This window comes from Macaca thibetana, chromosome 5 (assembly GCF_024542745.1).
Source record: "Macaca thibetana thibetana isolate TM-01 chromosome 5, ASM2454274v1, whole genome shotgun sequence".
Taxonomy (NCBI): domain Eukaryota; kingdom Metazoa; phylum Chordata; class Mammalia; order Primates; family Cercopithecidae; genus Macaca; species Macaca thibetana.
Genome location: NC_065582.1, coordinates 104,240,878 through 104,262,100, shown reverse-complemented (window position 1 = coordinate 104,262,100; position 21,223 = coordinate 104,240,878). Strand labels below are relative to the sequence as shown.

Sequence of the window (21,223 nt, the reverse complement as noted above, 5' to 3'; positions counted from 1 at the left end):
AGTGACTGCACTATCTTTAATCAAAACATTTAAAATACTGTTTCTAGATTGGAAGAGACTAAAGAGGTGTAACAACTAAATACAATGCTTATCCCTGGATTAAAAAGATAACAGCTATCAAGACCATGACTGGTACAAATGGGGATATTTAAATCTGCACAGTTTATTATAGTATTGTACCACCATTAAAATTCTTGAGCGTGATCATTGTACCATTGTATCATGCATCATAGGAGAATGCCCTTATTCCAAAATATCAGGTGTGAAGTGCCATAATGTAATTTATTCTCAGAATCTATTTACAGAAAGTGAGAAGTACACACACATGTATAGCACAAGAGTAAGGCAGGAAATACGGTAAAATGTTAACAACTGAAAAATCTAAGTCACAGGTACACAGATGTTCATTATATTATTGTAGCTTTGGAAATTTTCAATAGAAAATTGGAAAAAACAAACAAAAAAGGACGAAAAATGCTTTAAAGACTACCTTAAATGGTTTTTGAAGAGAAAGCCAGAAGAGAAGAAAAAATTTACACATCTGTTCTGAAACCAAACACAAATACTTTTTATTTATGGGATATCATTTTACATCAATTTCATTGAAACCTAAAACCAGTTTGCTTTACTCAAGTTAGGTGGCATAAGCTGGGAGTCACAGGACTTGCACACTTTTATGAATGTAATGCAAATACTGACGACATGAAGCATTCACAGTTATAGGTTACCTGCTGCCATTGAACAGTAACCCCCAATAGAAATTATTTTATGAAAAAAGCAACCCACGTTTTGGTCTCATTTACAGACACCCAACATTTTAGTTGGTCAACGAAATGTATACATTTATTATACAACATATGAAGGAATAAAGGATAAGGCTTACAGAGGTATTTTAGCAGTTGTAATAATAAAAACTAAGGACACAAACTAACTTTTAAAGCTTTCTGTATAAACTTCAAAAGCACTGTTAAAATGGAGAGTGAGAGACAAAATAAATCTATTGTGAAACCAGAATCTAGGTTTGTCTAGTCAGATTTATAAAAACGTAATTCAGAGTTCATGCTTCAAAAAAGGTGCATGTAACATTACAGTGGATGTTTGGGGCAAATCAAGTAATAAAATTTCTGACCTACTTCAGCAGCAAACATCTAAAGGTTGTATTCCATGACAACAGAGTATTGCAATGTGGAGTTCAAAACACAATAGAAAAAGAGAAAGGTTTGTAGACTTAGGTACTAAAGAAAACCCAGATGAAGGCACCCTAATTTATTCAACAGTAGCCAGTAAATAAGTTATTGATGATTGTTCAATTTTGTGCAACTTAAGAGAGGTTTTTAAGAAAATGTATTACTCTGACCCCTTTTTCTCCCCTTAGAAATAACTATATAAAATCAAGAAAACCAAGGGTAAGCACTCTGCCACTCAGCGGTCACAGAAGTTTATTTTTCAAGGCAATTTAAAGATTATTTGGAGCTTTCTTAATATGCAAGATTATCCCTTTGGAATACTTACTTTCTTATCATACATAATGCAATAGTTTTTACACAGTTTTTTCCCTACCATCAACATGTTGATTGTGGAGTAACTGTAACATCTCCCTCCTGTAACAATCCTCTCATTTTAGAATTAACTGTGCTTATTAGCATTTAAAAAAAAATCTATATTCTAGCATAATGTTTAAAATAACTCCATCTATGATTTACATTTGCTTTAAATAAAGCTACAGTTGATCAAATTTAAAGAACTGTATGACCTGTTGCCTTTAAAGTGTATTTTTTAACTTTATGGAATGATTTTGAAAATGAATCAATTCACAGATCCAAATCTGCCTACGCCAGCCACCACTGCAAAACAAATGCATCCATCACATCAGTTTTAATAGCTGTTGCTTGCCATCAACATGTTCTATTCTTTTCAGATATTGGTTTATGCAAACTGGTATTAATTTTTAAGGTTGAAAGTGAATCTGCAAACAAGGAGTGGTTACGTATGCTTAATCACTACAGGGTTTTTTAAACTTCTGGTTTATTTCACAGCAAATAAAACCTTTAGTTTGGTAGAAAAAGAAAGTCGTTGCATTCTACTATATCATGATTTTGTATACACACACGCACTGTATATACATACAAAATTTCTTTCTTTGGTGGGTTAGTTAGGGAAAAAATATGAAAATGTGAACACTGTTTGCAAATAAATGGTAAAATAGTGGTCAAGAGTAGCATTGTCTGTGTGCTTTATTCACTTAATGCCATTTAAAGGATCACATGTCACCCAAAAGAATTTTTAGCCAGACTTCCAAATAACCCAAACCTTTTCCAATCATCACATGCTTAAATCACGGATCTTGCTGACGACAGCATTTACTTCTTCAAATGCACCACTCACTCAAATCATTAGACTTTTGTGTTTTCACAGAACTTTAGGGACTGAATTAGTCATTCAATAGCACCAGATAGTTGGGGTGAAAACGTCATCTCTATATTTCCTCAAGAATGGCAAAAAAAAAAAAAAAAAAAAAAAAGACATAAAATACAAACCTACAAATACCATTCTGTTTATTCTTGTTTCCTCATCCACAAAAATAATGGCCATCACCCTTCTGTACAAATAACTCAGGTAATGAAAAGTGGCCCCTCTAGGACAGGTCCTAGCATGTACTGGGTTAGCTCAATGCTGGTGGTTTCTTGTCCACTGCCTGCAATGGACATGCTGCCAGGAAAAGCCTAGCATGAAACAAACAAACAAGGAAAACAAAACAGAAAACAAAACAGCTCTCACTTATAGTATGCTTGTTTTCTCAAAAGGCTGGAAAATTACACACCATGAAAGCTTAATTGAAAATTCAAGCCACAACTAGAAGTGTGATGCAGTTATAAATAGCCAGCAAAACCATGAGGTTTTCATTGAGGAGGCAAAATAAATTTTACTTAGAGTGGCAAAGAAAGCATTAGCAGATCAATCACTGGCTAGAAGAATGCAAAAGGAAAAAAAGAAAACAAACGAACAAAAAAGTTAAAGAATGTTTACAAGAGTTTAAATCCCATTCTTTTAAGAAAAGAGGTGCAATTTGAGTTTGTTCATTGGTACCTACATTCAAGCTACTATAGTTTTAACACTAAAAAATAAACAACTTATATACCTCGTGTGGTGGAAATAATTTGTGGCATGTTACATATCTATATGTTCAAATAATTATAACTTTCGTCATTTTAGAACACTAATATTGTTAAATATACCAAATGATATTTGGCATATGCCTCTGAAAAGTTATGACTCTTACCTCCTTCCAGAAGTTGGCCTCTTAAATAGTAAGGTTAATTCTGGCAATGTTTGTTCATGGTAACAGTTTTGTCGTGTTTTCTGATATGCTACATAGGAGACCAAATAAAGTATAATTGGTTCATTCAAAAAAGGGACTAGAAATGCCACAAAATTATTTTTACAATACATTTTTCAGAAATAATCTCTAGGTGAAGGTTTTTCCTTTTATACACATATACAAAATTTAAACAGCAATATACACATAATCACAGTGAGGACATTGGCAAATTCACCAATCTGTAGTGTAAATACAAACTGCAAAGCAGCCTTCGAAGAGAACAATGCCACACAGCAAGCAGAGCTGGCCAATTCAATAGCAAACACCAACATGTTCCTGCGAAAGGGAAACAGTGCAAGAAAAGCAGCATGCGCTTTAATACAAACAGCAATTTATGGCTAATGGGTGACATAACTGTGGTAACAGTGACTCTCTCGCTGCTATGCATAAAGTCCTAGGACATCTGTTTGTCTTTATACCATTCCACAAACTCGTCCAACAAAACTGGCCCTGGAGTGAAAGAGAGAAACAGTAGTAGTAGTAATCATCATAATAATAATAATAATAATAATAATAATAATAATGATGTAGCCAAGGCTTTTCCCAATGAAGATGATATAGAAAGGTACATGAATGGCAGAAGGGTAGCGGCAGTACTTACATGCTCCATCTTCATCATAGTTGCTGAGGTCAAGATTAATCGTTCTGCTAAACTCTAGGACATTGCACCACTGGTCTTTATTAATAACTTTGTATTTTGATTGCTGATGGAGGGAAAAGTAATATGAATTACTGACACTTGAACAAATGGGACGGTTTCAATTGCTCTATGAATCAACATTTAAGTTCATGTAAGGTTAACTCTTTGCATTTGAGGTTTGTTAAGCACCAATCTAGGAGGATGGTGAGGGAGAGTAAGAGTTGAATTTAAGATGACAATTGTCATTACAAAAATATTATAGGGTCTCAATACAAAATGGAAAGCACATCAAAATAACATGATTATACATCCCCAGAAGTGAAAATTCTAAACTGCAAAAGCTGTTTTATATAAAATGGGGATAATATCTACTTCATAAAGATATTGTAAGAATTAAAAGAGATGATTTACTAATTCATGTGAAACACTTCATTCAGTGCTTGGCACAAAGTAAGTGCTAAATAAAGAGTAGGTCCCATTAATATAACCCCTGACATAACCAGCACTGCCCATGGCCAAGCCTTTGGCTTAAAGCACATGCAGCAGCAGGTTACTTGATGAGATCCAGTAAGTGCTGCAAGTGGTCTCAAAACTAGGTATTCTTGTCACAGAAAAAAATTACTGTTCTAATAATTCAAAACTGGAATCTGATCATAAAAGAAACTAGAATAGCTGTGAAATAGTTTTTCTATTCCTCTTAGACAAGAATTTTGCCATGTATCTATTTAAAAATACAGTATCCCTGTACAAAGATTCATAAATAAAATCCAGAACCAATGATTTTTAAATCCTCCCCACTAAAATCAGAAACATAGTAAAACAATACAAGTACATAAAAAGCAAAGAGATTTGGGCCAATGGTTTTGAGGATGCAAACACAAGAAAAGCTGAAATGAGAGGAATACTGTCTTTTTTAAAGAAAAATGCAGACTAATATAAGAGAACAAAGCACAGACTATAAGTTTAACTTTCTAAGCAAGTAAAAGCAAAAACCAGTTCTGAAACAGTTGATGATGCACCTGGAATTATGCAAAGTCAGATTTCCTCCAGGCCAGGTCTTCCAGCTTAAGACTCTTTACACGCAGGTGCAAATCCAGCTAAACTCTCTGAGAACAGGAAACTATTTCTATTTATTTTTCCAAATAATGATAACTCATCTCAACGGATTGCCAGAGAAATCAGAACAGATTATATGTCGACATGGACTACTGGGTAAACAGATACTTACGTAAAACTAGTTTTTAAATTTTTGAGGAGTCCCAGTTAGTAATGTTAAAAGAAATTTTTAATAACAGTTCTCAAAGAATCCTATTAGATATTAAAATTTTCTGGACTATTACATAAAGTAAGTTGTGAGAAAGATTATTCAAGAGTGAAGCCAGAGTCATCATACAGCCCAGCATTTTCTCAAAGACCCAACACCCTCATCCTTGCAAACAAAGGACCATTTTTAGAAGGGCTTGGGGTGGGAGGGAAAGGAGGATGCCATATATGACAACCCAAGTAACTCAAACTTGTATCCCATATACTTCCAGGTCTCACAGAATGACACTTCAACAAAACCAGTAGCTCAGAATTTCTGATCATCAATACTTAAAGCCCACAAACAATGATGGAATGAAGTGCTGGACTGTTTTGATACTGATCTGAAGACAATTTAAACTGAAGGAGATATTGTCAGTTTGCCTAATACTTAGATTGATCTAAGGTCCTCAAGTTACTTGGTGATAAGAGTAGATAAGAACAGATTACAAACTAATTTTGGTAAGAAGGCAGATGACTGTCTTTTAAACCTCTGCTTAATAAAAGTGGAAGTTCATCTAAAGTCAAAAGAAAGTAAATCTTCTTTTTCTATTGTTACAAAGAACAGAAAATATAAACAAAAGTGAAGCTTTAAAATGGGGATGAGAAAAGAGAGAAAAGGACAGAGCTGTGGCTGTTTTGGATGCATTTTTAATGTGGAATGAAGCAACACAACATTAAACGCATACACAGATGCACTCCAAGAAGATAGGTAGTTGCTGACTGACAGCAATTATGTCACCATAATTCCTACATAGACAGAAAAGTACAACAAACAAAAAATTACATACAATGGGTAAATAAAATTATTTGGTAGTTCTAAGCAAGCAAACATACATTTCATAAAACAACAATTTGGTACCTCTAAGAATTGGTGAAAAACTGGAAAAAGGGGCCAGATTTTTCCTAATAACAGTCCCAACATGCACTTGGCAGTGTTTATGTCTAGGCTGCGCTGGTCCTTTTCCTGTTTAACAAACAAAAACAAGGATGAGCCAGATGCCCCCAAATAATAAATTCCAATAATTGCAAATGTGTATTCACTTCAACAGGAAATTAGTAAACAGCTCATTTATCATACACCTTAAAGACCCTGCATCCACACTAAGGGTGGGGAGGGGAGGTAGTCAAACACAATGGAAGGCTTCTGCATTGCGATATTATATAAATTTACTGTGAGAAAGACTTATGTCAACTGAATGATCACCCTAACGCAAAATCAATTAGTTATGTTGTAGCAGTTTCTACAGTCTTTTCATGGGATTAATAAAAACTTGTAACTCAATCACTTGCATGTTTGACATTTATGATAATTATCAAAATCCTAATTGTTGACCATAAAGCCTTTAACATAACTTAACGGAGCTTAAAGGTTTTGATGCCTATGATTAGGAATCAGGTTTCCTTAATAAAAATACTTTTTTCAACAATTTGATTTCATTGATAAATATTTTTCTTGAACCTAAACATGCTGGAATTAACTTCAGCTCATACCAAATGCTGGGGCTCTGAAGTGTCTCTCTAAATCAAAGGATATATTCATCTACCCACTCTGGTGGAAGGCAGGAAGTCTATCAATACAGTCCTTCAATAGACAGATGGATAGATAGAGTTCTAAGATGTAAATTTCCTAGTAGAATACACCTAACTAGTAACCAAGTGAAAGACAACATTCCGTAAGGACACCAGAAAAAAGATAAGAACATAAACCTAAATATGGGCAGGGTAAGCTCATTCCACTTACATTTGCAATTAAGGATCCTAATTTCTCATTCCCGTCCTTCTTATATGCTTCCATTCCAGAACTACAAGTGGTCAGTTTCCATGGAAAGGAATAGAGGGCCTGGGACCATAAGCGTACCTTACATATCCAAAGCTAGTTTTCATATGGTATCTTAACTACAGTGGAAATTTGTAAAAGTATTTTTCTACAAAGGGAGAAAGTGCCTGGCTAGTCCAGTGGAGTGGAATCTAAATGTTCAAATTAAGGGATGATGCTGTGACCACCACCTTAAGCCACATATGCAGCCATATATACCTCCTGATAAAATAAATCATCACTGCAAGGACTCTTTAACAGTGAGGTACTCTTTAGCACACCATTTCTAGCCATGACCCTGAATTGGGACTTTATACAGCAAATGTAAGGGCCTCACTTAACAACAACAATCAAGGTAGATGAAGATAAGGAAACTTGTTGCCTAAGGAAGATGTGCAATAGATCTGGCCTTTTGGTCTAGGTTGTGAAGTGTAACGACTGTCCATGAATAGACCAGGTCAGATGGCTCCGCATCAATCTTCTTTCAGAGGTCACATAACTTAATTCTGATGAGGGCAGGTGTATCTCAGTTCCACAGTTCTATGCAAACAGGTGGGACCTCCTTTCCACAGGGTTCTCTGCCTGCCCCTTGGCCATATGTATTGTCCTGCTCAGGGCTGCAGTACGCACTCCCAATGGAAAAGAGGACAGGAGAAGAGGTCATCTAGAGACTGCCTGCCTTTTGCCAGCCAAACTGCATTGATTTGTTGTGTTTCAAGGGCTTACACTTCTGTGATGCACCGTGCAAGCAAATGCAAAACTTCCTCTTACCCTGTAACACAGGTGTGGCAGATGGCAACAGCACACCATACTATGAAGCAATCCACAAGATAAACGAGTAAACTGTTGAGAAACACACGCGGCACCACAGGACTGGGCCAAAGTCCATTTGTTGAACAACAGCTCATGCAGCACTGGGCTGACGACACTGGCGCTCTGGAAAAGTTTTCCCTTTGCCGAGTTTGTAATCATTCACTAAACCCCAAATCTCTAGTCTTGTTGTGATATATATTGTGCCTTCTTCCATCATCATCATCAATGCCTACGTCCCCGTCACAATGGACATACACTAAGGTGACAAAAAAGAAAAAAAAGATACAAAAGACCTGGACAGACTCTTTGCAACAATATAATCATCTGACAAACTGATGATCATGAAGGATTTCAATGCATATGTTTGGCAGTGATGCCAAAACATGGAGGAAAGGCATCAGACTCACAGGACTGGAAAGCTGAACAGCACTCACTTACTCCTGCTCTGCAAGGGTGCCAGCCAGCAGCTCTCAATCACTAACACCATCTTCGGCCTAGCAAATAAGAGAAAGATATTATGGATGCACTCACAATCTGAACAGTGGCATCTCACTGATAACCAACATTGCCTGTGAGTGGACTTGTGGCTATGTGCAAATGACCATGACTGGAAACACTCAAAATTCCCGGGAACAAGAGTCGAGAGCTCCCACAGCAAACATCTAATAAACATCAAAATTGGAGAAACTCGCAGGGGGTTCTCTACAACAATGATCCTAATGACATTCTCTGCGAAAGAGTTCCCAATTAAAAGTGAAATGAATCTCCCAGGATGCTATCAGGCAGCCATCGACTTTATAGGCATTTAAAAAAAAAATCACCATAACAAATTCAAGGAGTACAGTGAAGACATCCAAAAGCTCTTTGTAAGAAATTAAAATTGTACGCTGTCAGCACCAATCCTGTGACCCTCTGCTCATGGAGCACCAAGGAGCAAGGGGCAGACCAATAGATTCCTGCATCCCAAGGTCAGAATCAGACAGAAGGTACCTTGAGAGCCTGCCAAGAGCCAACCAGCATCCCCAGAAGGCCCATCAAGGTTAAAGGAGAAGGAAATGAAAACATCTCTCCCTACCCACCTCTTGACCCAAAATGTGTATGGATTTCATAAACTTTAATTTCCTAAGATAAAAAGAATTTTGTGTCATTTTTCAAATAGTAATACGAACTGAACAGGCTCTATACATGAAAGACATATCAATCCCCCACAATATACAACTAGATTCTACTTTGTGGTCTTCCTTAATGTAGATTAAAAATAGAAGTTATAGAATGATATAGTACAGCTGCAAAACCAAAGGATCCTACTCTAAATAGTCTACGTTATGTTTTATAAATGGAATAAATATACTCCGTAAGCTAAAGACTAATAACAGCTAGTGTAAAGAACAGTGAAATTTTATTAAAATCTGATTTAGAGTTCTAGTATGAAATAAAAAACCAGTGCCTTTGTTTACATAATACTGTTTCTGTACAGGTCCTCCTGGTAAGAGGTGACAGTTAAGCATTTTTTTCTTAGATGACACAAATGACCTAACAACTGAAACAAAATAGTTAACTGTAAACATGTAATATAAATACATTACAAAAATGACCTTTAAACATCTGAGTATCCAGATCTGTTAAATCTAAGGCCTCTAACTATTTCAAAAGATGTATTTCCAATTTATACCAAACTTTACAGCTTAAGACTTACATATGAAAAAGAGGAACCCTGAATTATTAAAATTACAAAGAAAAAAATTCAACAGGAAAAATAAAAACCCAGAAGATTTTCAAGAGAGACTAGCTGGAATCAAGAAATAATATACAGGCAATCACAATTCCAAACATAAATGGTGAAGTCAGAAATTGGTACATGAAATCAAAAGGCCTTAAAAGCGAAGACCTATTACATGTGTCATGGTGTTCCAATCGAGGCCACAGGAAAAACAGACATAGAGAAAATGCAGTCCTCCTTAACCCAGCTACCTAAGTAAACAAAAGATAAAAATAGAGGGCTGTAAAGAGCTCATATCTTAAATATTGTGGCTCAGTTTGTGAAACCAAAAATATAGCAAAACAATTTTTTGAATGGGAGTTTATGCTCTTAGAACTTAGCTAACATTAGTTTAGAGATAACAATGTTTGCAAGGCAATCGATTAAGCTCAATTCTTGACACTTTCTTTAAAACAAAAGGAAAACATCTGCCAACTGGCACAGGAGTTCATTATTATTTTATTTGGTACAATCTGATTCTACTACTGTAAGCACTACTCTCAAAAAATGTCATTATTTGAAATGACATCTGCAGACACCTAAGTAATATCAGTGAAGAATTCAACAATTATTTCTAATTCTATGGTTAACTTTTCCTGAGAACTACTTCAAGTTAGAAACTGTTCTAAGTGCCTTACACTTAAACTTATTTCACCTCTATTAGTAAACAGGGATTACTATAATCCCCAATTTATAAATAAGGAAACTGAGGCACAAGGAGTTAAATATAGTCAACAAACGGTAGAGCTGGAACTTGAGCTAGGAAGTTGATTCCAAGCTGGAGCTCTTCACTGCCTACCAGGCTGCTTCCCTCAGAAGTAAGGAGGGAAGAGAGATTTCGATATGAAGAAACACACAGGCTAGCGGGCTCTACCAATAACTACTGAGCAAATTTGCCTCGCTCTGCAACAACTAAAGAGGAATCTTAAGGATAAAACTAAGATTTTCAGTGTAATAGATGTGGGCTTAGATGACTCCATGATATTCTTATTCTTACTATGACCCAGGTCTACCTTCTGTTTTCTTTGTAATTGACAATGAAGTATGAGGGAAAGTGTGAGGGGAGTGCGTGAGTGTGCACGTGGACACATGTTTGGGCGGTGGCATTGTGTGGAGAAGGAAATTGGATGAATACATCAACTAACAAATGAAAGGCTGACTCAAATCAGAAGAGGAAGTGAATCCAAATGATTGCAGGAGATTTAGGTTAAGTTCAAGAGAAAATTTCTCTGATAACAGGGGTTGTTGAACACAAGACCTAGCAAAATTTTCCTTGGTGAATTCTATGAGTAATATCCATAATCATTTCTGGTTTGGCCATTGTGGTACTGAGAGGAGGACAGTGTACCAGCTTGAACCTGTGTGGTTGCTTACAGTTTCCTGAAACATGGCCTCAGAAACACTGGAGAAGAGCAGTCGGCACGTTCTGCTGGGAAAGAGAGTACATGCAGGGGCTGATAGACTTGCTCTCTAACCTGCCACAAGATTACCTCTCAGTAAAAGCCATTCCCACTGGAGCGTTCTGCCTCTACAAGACTCTTCATGCAACTTCTTTAAGGTTTTATTTCAAGAAGTGAAAAGGTGACCTCTCCAGTGCCCTCCTCCCATCTTCCCTTTCACTCGTTCCCCCTTTCCTGAAAGGCCTCCCTTTCTCTTCCTCTCTAGCAGCTTCTCCTAACTTTGCTTCCTTCTTGATCCTGTCTGGTTCACCTCAATCACTCCACCAGGGCTCCTCTCAAACTTCTCACTCTAAATCTGTCCCTTCCTGCATCAAGGCAGGACTGTAATGCTGGAAACACATCCTGCTCTGTGGAGAACAACAGCACTGCAAATCCACGGTCTCTGCTCTCACCTGACCCTCAATGCTGCTGATCGGCGCCCCACTCAACCCCACACACACCCTCCTCCAAATGCCACGCGCCAGCCTCTGCACAACCTTTGAACCAGCAAGCTTGTCTCCATCACAGAGAAGGTAAAATATCCAATGGACTGACACTTATAACTAGTCTCAGATCAGTGAAAAATTATATAGTATTTTAGTCTATTCTCTTCACCTAATCTTGTTCTCACTAGGTCCTTTTTTAAAAAGGAAGCAAGGAAAAGTGGCTGCTTTATTTAAAAGAATCCATACAACAATACTTGTTTATATAATGAAATTTACATTGAGGGCAAAAAACCCTATGCATAAAAATACTGAGGCAAAATTCCAACTGTAGAAGAGAAATGATCATGTTGGCCCTTGTGTATATCCCACTGTCTTTTTCTAGCAAGATTCTACAGGGGGAGGAGAGCTTTGTGGAGGGAAAGGCAATGTGGCTCTGTGAAGGACACTGGCCTGGACGTCAAGGGCAGATGCGGGCCCTGCTGCTGCCCCTCCTCACTGGCTCTCAATCTCATCACCCTACATTGATAGGCCTGGACCAGATGACTTCTGAGGATCCTTTTCAACTATAAGTAAGTTCAAGTCAAAGATAAATTAGGAGAAAAATAACACAACTTTATAGCCAAGTACTATTTTAAATTGGCTACAAGTTTCAAAGGGAAAGAAAGAAATGATCGGCTGATCATTTCTTGGGGCTGCAATTTTGGTAGAGAGCTGTTAAAGGGGCTATTTTATCATTTTCTGGTGTTGTACTGTAGTTTCTTTCCAGGCATATTAACGCAGAATTCAGAATAATTAATATATACCACCATTGTTAGTTGCAATATAATATTCAGGATATTAAAATTATATCATAAAGCTCAATTTTCATTAAAGTGTGATTTTTAAAAGGTTCACTGCTGGTTGAGTTTTTACCTCCAGGAGTTCACTTTTCTAATAGGAAAAAAAAAGATTTGAGGGGGAAAGAAATGAGGTTTGAGTTCTTCTTCCAACCAAGATAGGCTAACAGGCAAGATTTCCCTTTCCACTTAAAAACAACCAGCAAACTGGACAAAAAGATGAAATGATGGCTTTAGACGATGAAAAACAGGCAACACAAGACTGTGATCCCCAAGAAAAAGAAAATAAATAAGGTAAGCCCTAGGTTGATACCAGCTTACTCTGTGGAGGTGGTTTCTAGGCCATAGCAAGGGAGGGGGAACCCAAAACTGAGCCCAGCAATCTTGCTGAGTTGGACAAGACACAGCTTGGAGTTCGAGGTGGCAAAGATAACTATAATTTATGCAGCCAAATACTAGTGAGGTGGGAACTACACAAAGAGATGTGAAGGTCTCCAGAGTGGTCTCCTTGAGTCTTTGGCCGTATAAACCTGTGAGAGGAAACAACCTGAGTCTGAAAAGAAACATTGCAAATGAGTGAGCCAAAGTCCCCAGTGTTTTTTCAGGACTGGGGACAGTTTGTAGTCCCATCAGTCAGCATGGAAAGATCTCATAGTACACAAGGCATTGGGTAGAATCCTCAAAAAAAAAAATATTGCCTTAGTAGTGGGGCCAAATCATCCCTATCAAGACTGCTTTGGACCAGCCCTTCCAAAGGGTCAAGCTGATTCCAAGTAATTTATGCACTTAAAAAACAAACTCAACACTATCTAAAGGAATACAACAAAACCCACAGCAACCAAATACATAAAATTCACAATACCCAGCTCCAATTAAAAAAAAAAAAAAATACAAGCAATGCAAAGAAGCTGGGCAAGTGACTCACATAACCAAGAGAAAAATAAACCAACAGAAAGACACACAGAAATGACAGATGATGGAACTAGAAGATAAGGTTATAAAAATACCTACTATAACAAGTTCTAGAAGTTCAAGGAAGCAGAAGAAAATATTATCATGATGGGGAGATAAACTGGAGACATAAACAAGACCCAAATGGAACTTTTGAAGATGAAAAATATAGTATCTGAAATGAAAAATATATTGGGTGAGATTAACAGATTAAACACTGCAAAAGAAAAGATTAATACTGGAAGACATAGTAATAAAAATTATTAAAAATGAGACAGGGAAAAAACTGAAAAAATAAAAAGGAACACAGCATCAGTAGCTTGTGGGACACATTCAAGCAACCAAACATAGTTATAACTGTAGTCCCAGAAGAGCAGAGAGAGAACAGAAAAAACATTTGGAGAAATAACAGCAGAAAAAGTTTCCAACTTCATAAAAACTATAAATCCACAGATCCAAAAAGCTCAACAATCCCTAACCAAAATAAACATAAAGAAAATTATTCCAGGGAGTATTATAATAAACTTGCTAAAAAGCAATGGAAAGAGAATAAAAAGTCAGAAAACAAAAGACATGTTTAGAGGAATAAAGATAAGAATGGCACCAGATTTATAATTACACATGATGATAATGCAGAGACATTACTGCAGTACTGAAAGAAAAAAGTGTCAATCTAGAATTTTTTACCCAGAGAAGTCTCTTTCTAAGTTGAAGGCAAAATAAAAGCTTACAGAATTCATCACCAGCAGATCTATCCTATGAGAAATGTTAAAGAAAGTTTTTTAGGCAGAAGGAAAATGATACCAGATAGAAATCTGGATCTACACAAAAGAAATGAAGAGCATAGAAATGATATATTTGGTATATCTGAGTAACAATAAAAGACATTTTTGCCAATTTAAAGCAAAAGTTATAGCAGCATATTGTGAGATTTACATCCTAAATAAAATATATGACAAAAACAGCATGAGGTATGAGAGGGCAAAATGAAAGTATACTGTTGTAAAAGGTTCTTGCATTATACATGAAGTGGCATATTATATGAAGGTAGGCTGTGAAATTTAAAGATGTATACTGGAACGCCCAGAGCAACTACTAGGACAAAAAAGTTAATAAGGCAATAGTGAAAATAAAATGGAATGATTTAAAAAATTAATCTAAAAAGAAGGCATGAAAAGAGGAAAAAATGAACAAAAAATAGGTGGGATACATAGAGAAAAAATAGCAAGATAGGAGATATAAATTTTGACCATACCAATAATTACATTAAATGTAACAGTTTCAGCATCCCAGTTAAAACACATATTGTCAGACCCAACCATATGCTATCTATAAGAAACCCACTTTAAACGTAAAGAAACAAACAGGTTAAAAGTAAAAGATTTAAAAAAGATATAGCATGCAGACTTTAATCAAAAGAAAGTTGGAGTGAACACATTTGTATTGGACAAAGTAGACTTCAGTATAAGGAATATTACTAGAGATAAAGAGAGACGTTTCATAATGGTAAAAAGTCTCAATTCATCAAGAGGATATAACAATACTAAGTATGTCTAAACCTAATATCAGCGCTTCAAAACATGCAGCAAAAAAGTGATAGTGGTGACAGAAGAAATACAGGTGGAGAGTTCAACATTCCTCTCTCAGTAGTTGATAGAACAAGTAGACAGAAATCAGGAAGAATACAAAAGACCTGAACAACACTATCAACCAACTTGACCTAATTGACATTTATAGAACACTCCACTGACAACAGTAGAACATTTCATTCTTCTAAAGTACGCATAAAACATTCACTGCAGCAGACCATATTCTGGACCATAAATCAAATAGATTAAAATTATACAGGGTATGTTCTCTGACCACAACAGAATTAAACTGAATATCAATAATACAAAGAATATCTGGAAAATCCTAAATACCTGGAAAATAACATACTTCTAAATAATCAATGGGCCAAAAAAGAATTAACAAGGGGAACTAGAAAATATTTTTAACTGAATGAAAATGAAAATACAACATCTCAAAATTGGTGAAAATACAGCTCAACAAAACAAAGCAAAAAAGAACAGGATCCATTAAAAAATTTATCTTAGAGCATATTTTAGCTAAACTGAATCTATCTGGTAATTAGGCAATGATTAAATATGGTTGTTTTTATTTATTGTTATGTGAAAGGGCTTAATCCACCAATATTAATTGAGACTTTCCTTTAAAACAAAGGACGTACAAAGAAAGAAAGTACAGAGTCCCTCAATCTACCAGGAAAAATTAAGTTCTGTACTCAAACTTCAAAGTCAAGCAGAGGAGACACCAGGAGTATGTAACTGAAACCAGCACCACCCTGACAGGATGATCCCTGACAGGCTGACGGGCAGGCTGTGTGGAAGCAGAAGCACGTGGCTCAGACCCAGGGCCTGGATGGATACAACTATGCTAGTGCAAATGGGGTGCTAGGCAAGGGCCCAGCATGACCAAAGGCAGAATGCAGAGATGCCAGGAAGCAGGGCCAGTGAGCAACCGTTAATGCAATTTCATCACAATGCAGGCATTGCATGGGGAAGCTTGGGACTTAGTTGTGAGGGTCTGGAGTAACCCACACACTAGACCTGGAGACAGAAGGCCTCGGTTTGAGTCATGGATCTACTATGAACAACGTGGCCATTTCTCCCCTTTGCTGAAGCGCACTTTCTTACTCTGTGGACTGAAACCACCCCTGGCTGTCCCTTAGAGCTGCCGTGGGAACAACTGTGTCATACACACAGGGAAGTGTTGGGTCGATATAAAGACAGTGGGGAGGTACTAGAGGCTGTGGGGAGCAGGAAGGTGGCTGAGTGACCCAGGGGCTGAAGGAAGAGGAATGACACCCTAGTGATGTGAGCGCTGGGTAAGAAGTGAAAGAATGTGGACATGAGGCTACCAGAAGAGTGTTGGTAAGGAGAAGCACGGCCTCCACCGGTGAGGCTGCAGTGGAGGCACCAAGAAAAAGGTGGCCAAAGGACCACTCATGAGATGGGCCAGGGTGACTGCCCCAGAATGGGACGGAAGTCAGGGAGGAGTAAAGCAGAACCTGGATCTAAAGCACATTGAATATCTGGGAGAACTGTGACCCCCCAATCAAGGAAGTTAGAAAATAGAGGTGATTTGAGTAGAGAAGGTATGATGTTTCCAAATGAATTTCTGCCCATACTATAAGAAACAGCTGACTTCGGGAGGAAAAAAAAAACTCATGAAATAAACTATTTAATCCTAGAAACCAGTTAACTATTTTAAAAGCATTTAGCAAAAAAAGCATATGACAAATAACTTCCCTTTTCTTTTTTTAACCTCGAACTCCTGTTCTTAAGCAATCCTCTCACCTCAGCCTCCTGAGTAGCCAGAACTACAGGCATCATATCTGGCTAATTTTTAAATTTATTTTTTATAGAGACAGGGTCTCAGTATGTTACCCAGTCTGGTCTCAAACTTCTGGCTTTAAGTGATCTTCCTGCCTCAGCTTCCTAAAGTGCTGGGGTTACAGGTATGAGCCACTATGTCTGGCCTGGCATGTAACTTTTATATACTATTATGTAAATGCCATTTTATCATACACTGTATCTGAATTTTACCTCATCATTTTTAACATCAATACATTGCTATGCATGGTGTGATTTTACTAGAAGGTTGTAATAATGGGAAAACGCATGAATGAAGGCACCACAGAGAACGTTATTGCAAGATGTATCAAAATTCACTATCTCCTTTGGTGCTGAACTGGCAGAGCCAAAGAGAGTAAAAAGTGAAAAAAATCAATATGGTGGCAAGGAAAAAAGAATCATTTGTCACTGAGTTCTCTGCCTTAAAAAAAAAAAAAAATCATTAAAAAAAATGCAATCAAACAAGAAAGCCTAGTCACCTGAATCCACTAAACAAACAGACTTAACAGAAAACATCATTTCAGAATAAACTATAATTGTATGGGATATAGATTTTGTTTGAATTGAGTATGATGCCAGCTGGTGCTTCAAAATTCACTATGTGTGGTGACTAGGCTGAAAAGTAAGAGTTTTATTTCACTCCAAGGGAACTACTTTCACATACTTCGACTTGACTCACTACGTGAGAAACAGGGTAATTGCTTTTCAAAACGATGATTAGAAAAATATATTTGAGTAATGTTCACTGAAAGTAGCTTAGGTCTAAAATTCACATGATTTCTAAATACAATAATAGCACCCAGGGTGAATCTGAATTAGATATGATTAGCTTATTCTAGTAAAGTCAACAGGAGAAGGTTTGTTGTTCTGTGAGAAGGAAAGCTTTTCCAAGCTTATCTAAGAGACATTTAAGACAGTGTGTGTTGCATGCCCATGTTACTTCTAAACCAATTGCAAGAGCCAGTAAACGTCTGCCACTAGAGCTTTTTGCTGACTTACAAAATGTTTGCCCAGAATCAAACTTCGTTTTCAAAAGCATACATGTAGAAAGAAATGCTAACTAGCATCCTGGGAGTAACTTATTCAAGATTTTTTGCTGTGGCATGTAAAAACGAACCTCAAAAGGCAATTTTAAAAGGGGAGGGAAAAGAGGGAAACATCTGGATAGGCTCCAGAGAACTCACCCGTGCAAAGTCAAACGCATATCTGTAAATAAGTTTAAAGTTTGTAGAATCATTTAAGAATGATCTTAAGTAATCCAAAGTATTTCTGAGTTTTTCTGTTGTATCACATCTAGAAAAACAAAATAAAAGCAAATTATGAACTGAGTTCATTTATTAATTTTTTTAATTGAGGCAGTAATATAAACCCAATACCAAAGGAAAGAACATACCCTGAAGTTGAAACTCATCCATAATCTATTTTCTCTACACTTAAAAAATTTTTAAATGTACAGAAAAGTTGAAAGAATAGTAAATAACCACTCATATACTATCCCCTTGATCCAGCAATTAACTTTTTTTCTATTTATGCACTCTCTCTCATATACGTATACATTTTCTATACCATTTAAAAGTTGCAAACACAATGAAACTTCATCCCTAAACACTTCAAAACCATTATCAGTCTTACTACTGTATCAATGTTAACTTTCTTAGCTGATATACAATCCACATGCAAATTTCCCAGTTATTCCCCAATTTCTTTTATAGCTGTTTTCAACCAGGAACCAATCAAGGACCATGCACTGCTTTTAGCTGTCATATTTCCTTAGTCTCTAGAAGAGTGCCCTGCCTTTTTCTTTCTTGACAATGTCATTTTTGGAGACCAGACCACTTGCTTTTGCAGAATGTCCATCTGTCAAATAATTTCCCTATGATTATATTAGATCCAACACTTCCAACACTATATATGATCATAGGGAAATCATAATTTCCCTATGATTATATTAGATACAACAACATTATTCATCATGTCTGTCTATCCCTGTCCCATTACTGGATTCCTATTGTTACGGTGGTGTCTACCATTTTCCATTGAAAAGCAATTCTTCCTCTTTGAAATAGTAAGTATCTACAGGATGATCCCTTGAGACTATAAATGTCCAGTCCTAACAACCTTTCACTCAATGTGTATTGTACACTACACTTAAACTTCCTATTTTCCTCCTGTCTCAATATCCCCACAAATAAGCAATGAACATCCTATCCAGGAGACCAGGTCCACTAGTGATAAGTCTGCCCCCTGCCACAAGGTCCCCTTCTTGCCCTCCCCTGACTATGACTGAGTGACATCCACACCCACCAATCTGACATCCAGGGAAGGAACTTGCCCATGGGTCCTCACTCTCTCTAGGTTCCCCACCTGCTTAGCAGAGCCCACTCCCTGGGAGCTTCTCCCATATAGCTCCCTGTGTGGCATGCCATGCTTCCCTCTCTAGAACCTGAGAATAAATCCTTTAATCTCCTATGCCTCTCCCAGTGGAAGTTCTGTGGCCATGCTGGAATGATCTTTAAAGACCTCACAAGGAGGACATACTCGGGACAACACACAACGCTTATAGCATCCATTGGTGATACCTGCCTGAATCAGTAACATCTGAAGATCCAAGATGGTGATTTTCTAATCCTATCATTCCTTTTACATTTATTGGCTATAATTCTTCTATAAAGAAGAGCTCCACACATGACCTTCTTATTTTCTGGACTTAGGATTTTTTGCGTTTAATTCAGTGTGTTATAATCTGTTACTGTCATTATTCTTTTTGACTGTACAAACTTTCCCCATTTGGGCAGTAGCCCCCTAAAGCTGGTTCTAGTTTCCTTCTGACGTGTCCCCGCCAAGTCTCCGAGCATTACCTTACTTTCTGGAACAAGATGTTCCAGCTCACCCTGTTCTTACCCTATTCCAGACTTGAAATCAGCCATTTCTCCAGGGAGCCTTGGTGGTGATAATCTGTTTTTACCAGTAAGTGATACAGTGTTTACTTTTCATAAGCAAGCAGACTTACTGGCTCTTTTTACAAACTAATTTTCTGTTTGCAATATCTAGCCCTTAAAAATGAGAATCAAGAGCCACCATTTTCACCAGCAATATTAAAGATTTTCAATGCTGAATATGTATTGTATTTCTCTATTATAGATCTTTAACCTACTAAGTACAGATAATACATATACCAAGTATTATCAATATGTTTTATATACTGTATAAACTAAAATGGTTCATAATAGAGCACACTAATCTATTTTTAAAAACAAATCTGTTTTTAAAATCTGCTGCTTCTTTGTACCTAACTACAAATAAATCCTTATGATCTCTTTGTTGAGATGATAAACTATCTAAGAGCCTGCAATTAGGCTAAATGTTTAATTTCTATGAAACAGAACAATTTAGAAAGTCCTTTATTTCTTCCTAATGTGAAAAGTAAAAAAGATTAAAATTGGGTTATTTTAGAGTCGGAAAACACTTCTTCAAGAGAATGACACATAAGCTAAGAGTTGAGAGATAAGCAGGAACTAGATATTTTGGAGAGGTGGGAAAAGCTCTCTGTCTATTAGGAACAGCATATGCAAAGGCCTAGAAGCAGATGGGAGTATGGTTTAAGTCCAACAGACTAAAAGACAGCCACTGTGGCTGGAGGGTATAGACGAAGATGGAAAGAGGTATAAGATGATGCTGAGAGGAACACGGGGTCGGGCTCATAAAGGGCTTTTGTAGTCCAGAGTGAGGGTTTTTAAAATTACATCCTAGGAACAAAGGAGGGCACCTGCCACTATGAGAAAGACCATGATCAGGGCTACATCTTGACAAGCTTACTCTTGATCTCCATGCAGAAGGACTGGGGGGAAGGAAAAGAGATATGGAGAGCCAGTTAGAGATCTAGCACCAGAATCCCAATGAGGGGGTCACAGGGACTAGAAAGATACACAAGAAAGCAGTAAACAGGAGTTAAGTCTGGAAGGCAGGGCTGAATTTACACTGGGTGCTTCTACTATAGGGTTAGTGTTTTTAATGGTGTGCATATAATAATATAATATTAATAATAATGGTGGAGGGTCACAGAGGAGGGAAACTGGGTAACCCAAAACCATAAAGTCCAGGTCCCTGTTCTTCACTGGAAAGAGGGTCAAGGACCAAAGCCACAGATTTGGCTGGCAGTTTAGTTTAGTCCTGTCTAAGAAGAAGAAGAAGAAGAAGAAGAGGAGCAGTTGTTTGTTTTAACAGATTCAAGAGCAGGAAGCACTAATTTAGATAACTACCCCATAGTTAAAAGAAAATAAAGTTAGCTATAAATCTCCAGGCAGAGCTACTATGAGAAGAAATGTGAAGTTCTGCAGCATGCCTGGGAGCAAGTCCAACACCTTGGCAAAAAGATGTCCCTATGTTTGAAAGATGCTCAGAGATCCTGTCTGAAATGCAGGAA

General features: G+C 37.1%; 1 protein-coding gene across 10 annotated transcripts in view; it reads right to left on the bottom strand.

Annotated features, from left to right (window-relative positions):
- Positions 1-544: 544 nt before the first annotated feature.
- Positions 545-21,223, bottom strand: part of DCUN1D4 (defective in cullin neddylation 1 domain containing 4) — an 82,192-nt gene continuing 61,513 nt past the window's right edge. For 6 of the 10 annotated variants that reach the window (XM_050790619.1, XM_050790624.1, XM_050790625.1 and 3 more), the window contains 4 exons: positions 17,985-18,093; positions 6,184-6,288; positions 3,981-4,083; positions 545-3,829 (listed from right to left, as the gene is read on the bottom strand). In XM_050790619.1, coding sequence (XP_050646576.1) covers positions 3,774-3,829; positions 3,981-4,083; positions 6,184-6,288; positions 17,985-18,093 — 373 coding nt within the window. In that variant the 3' untranslated portion in view covers positions 545-3,773. Of the gene's footprint in view, positions 3,830-3,980; positions 4,084-6,183; positions 6,289-7,911; positions 8,210-8,387; positions 8,448-17,984; positions 18,094-21,223 lie in introns of those variants that run through there. The other 4 variants (XM_050790620.1, XM_050790618.1, XR_007725713.1 and 1 more) reach the window with 3 other exon arrangements.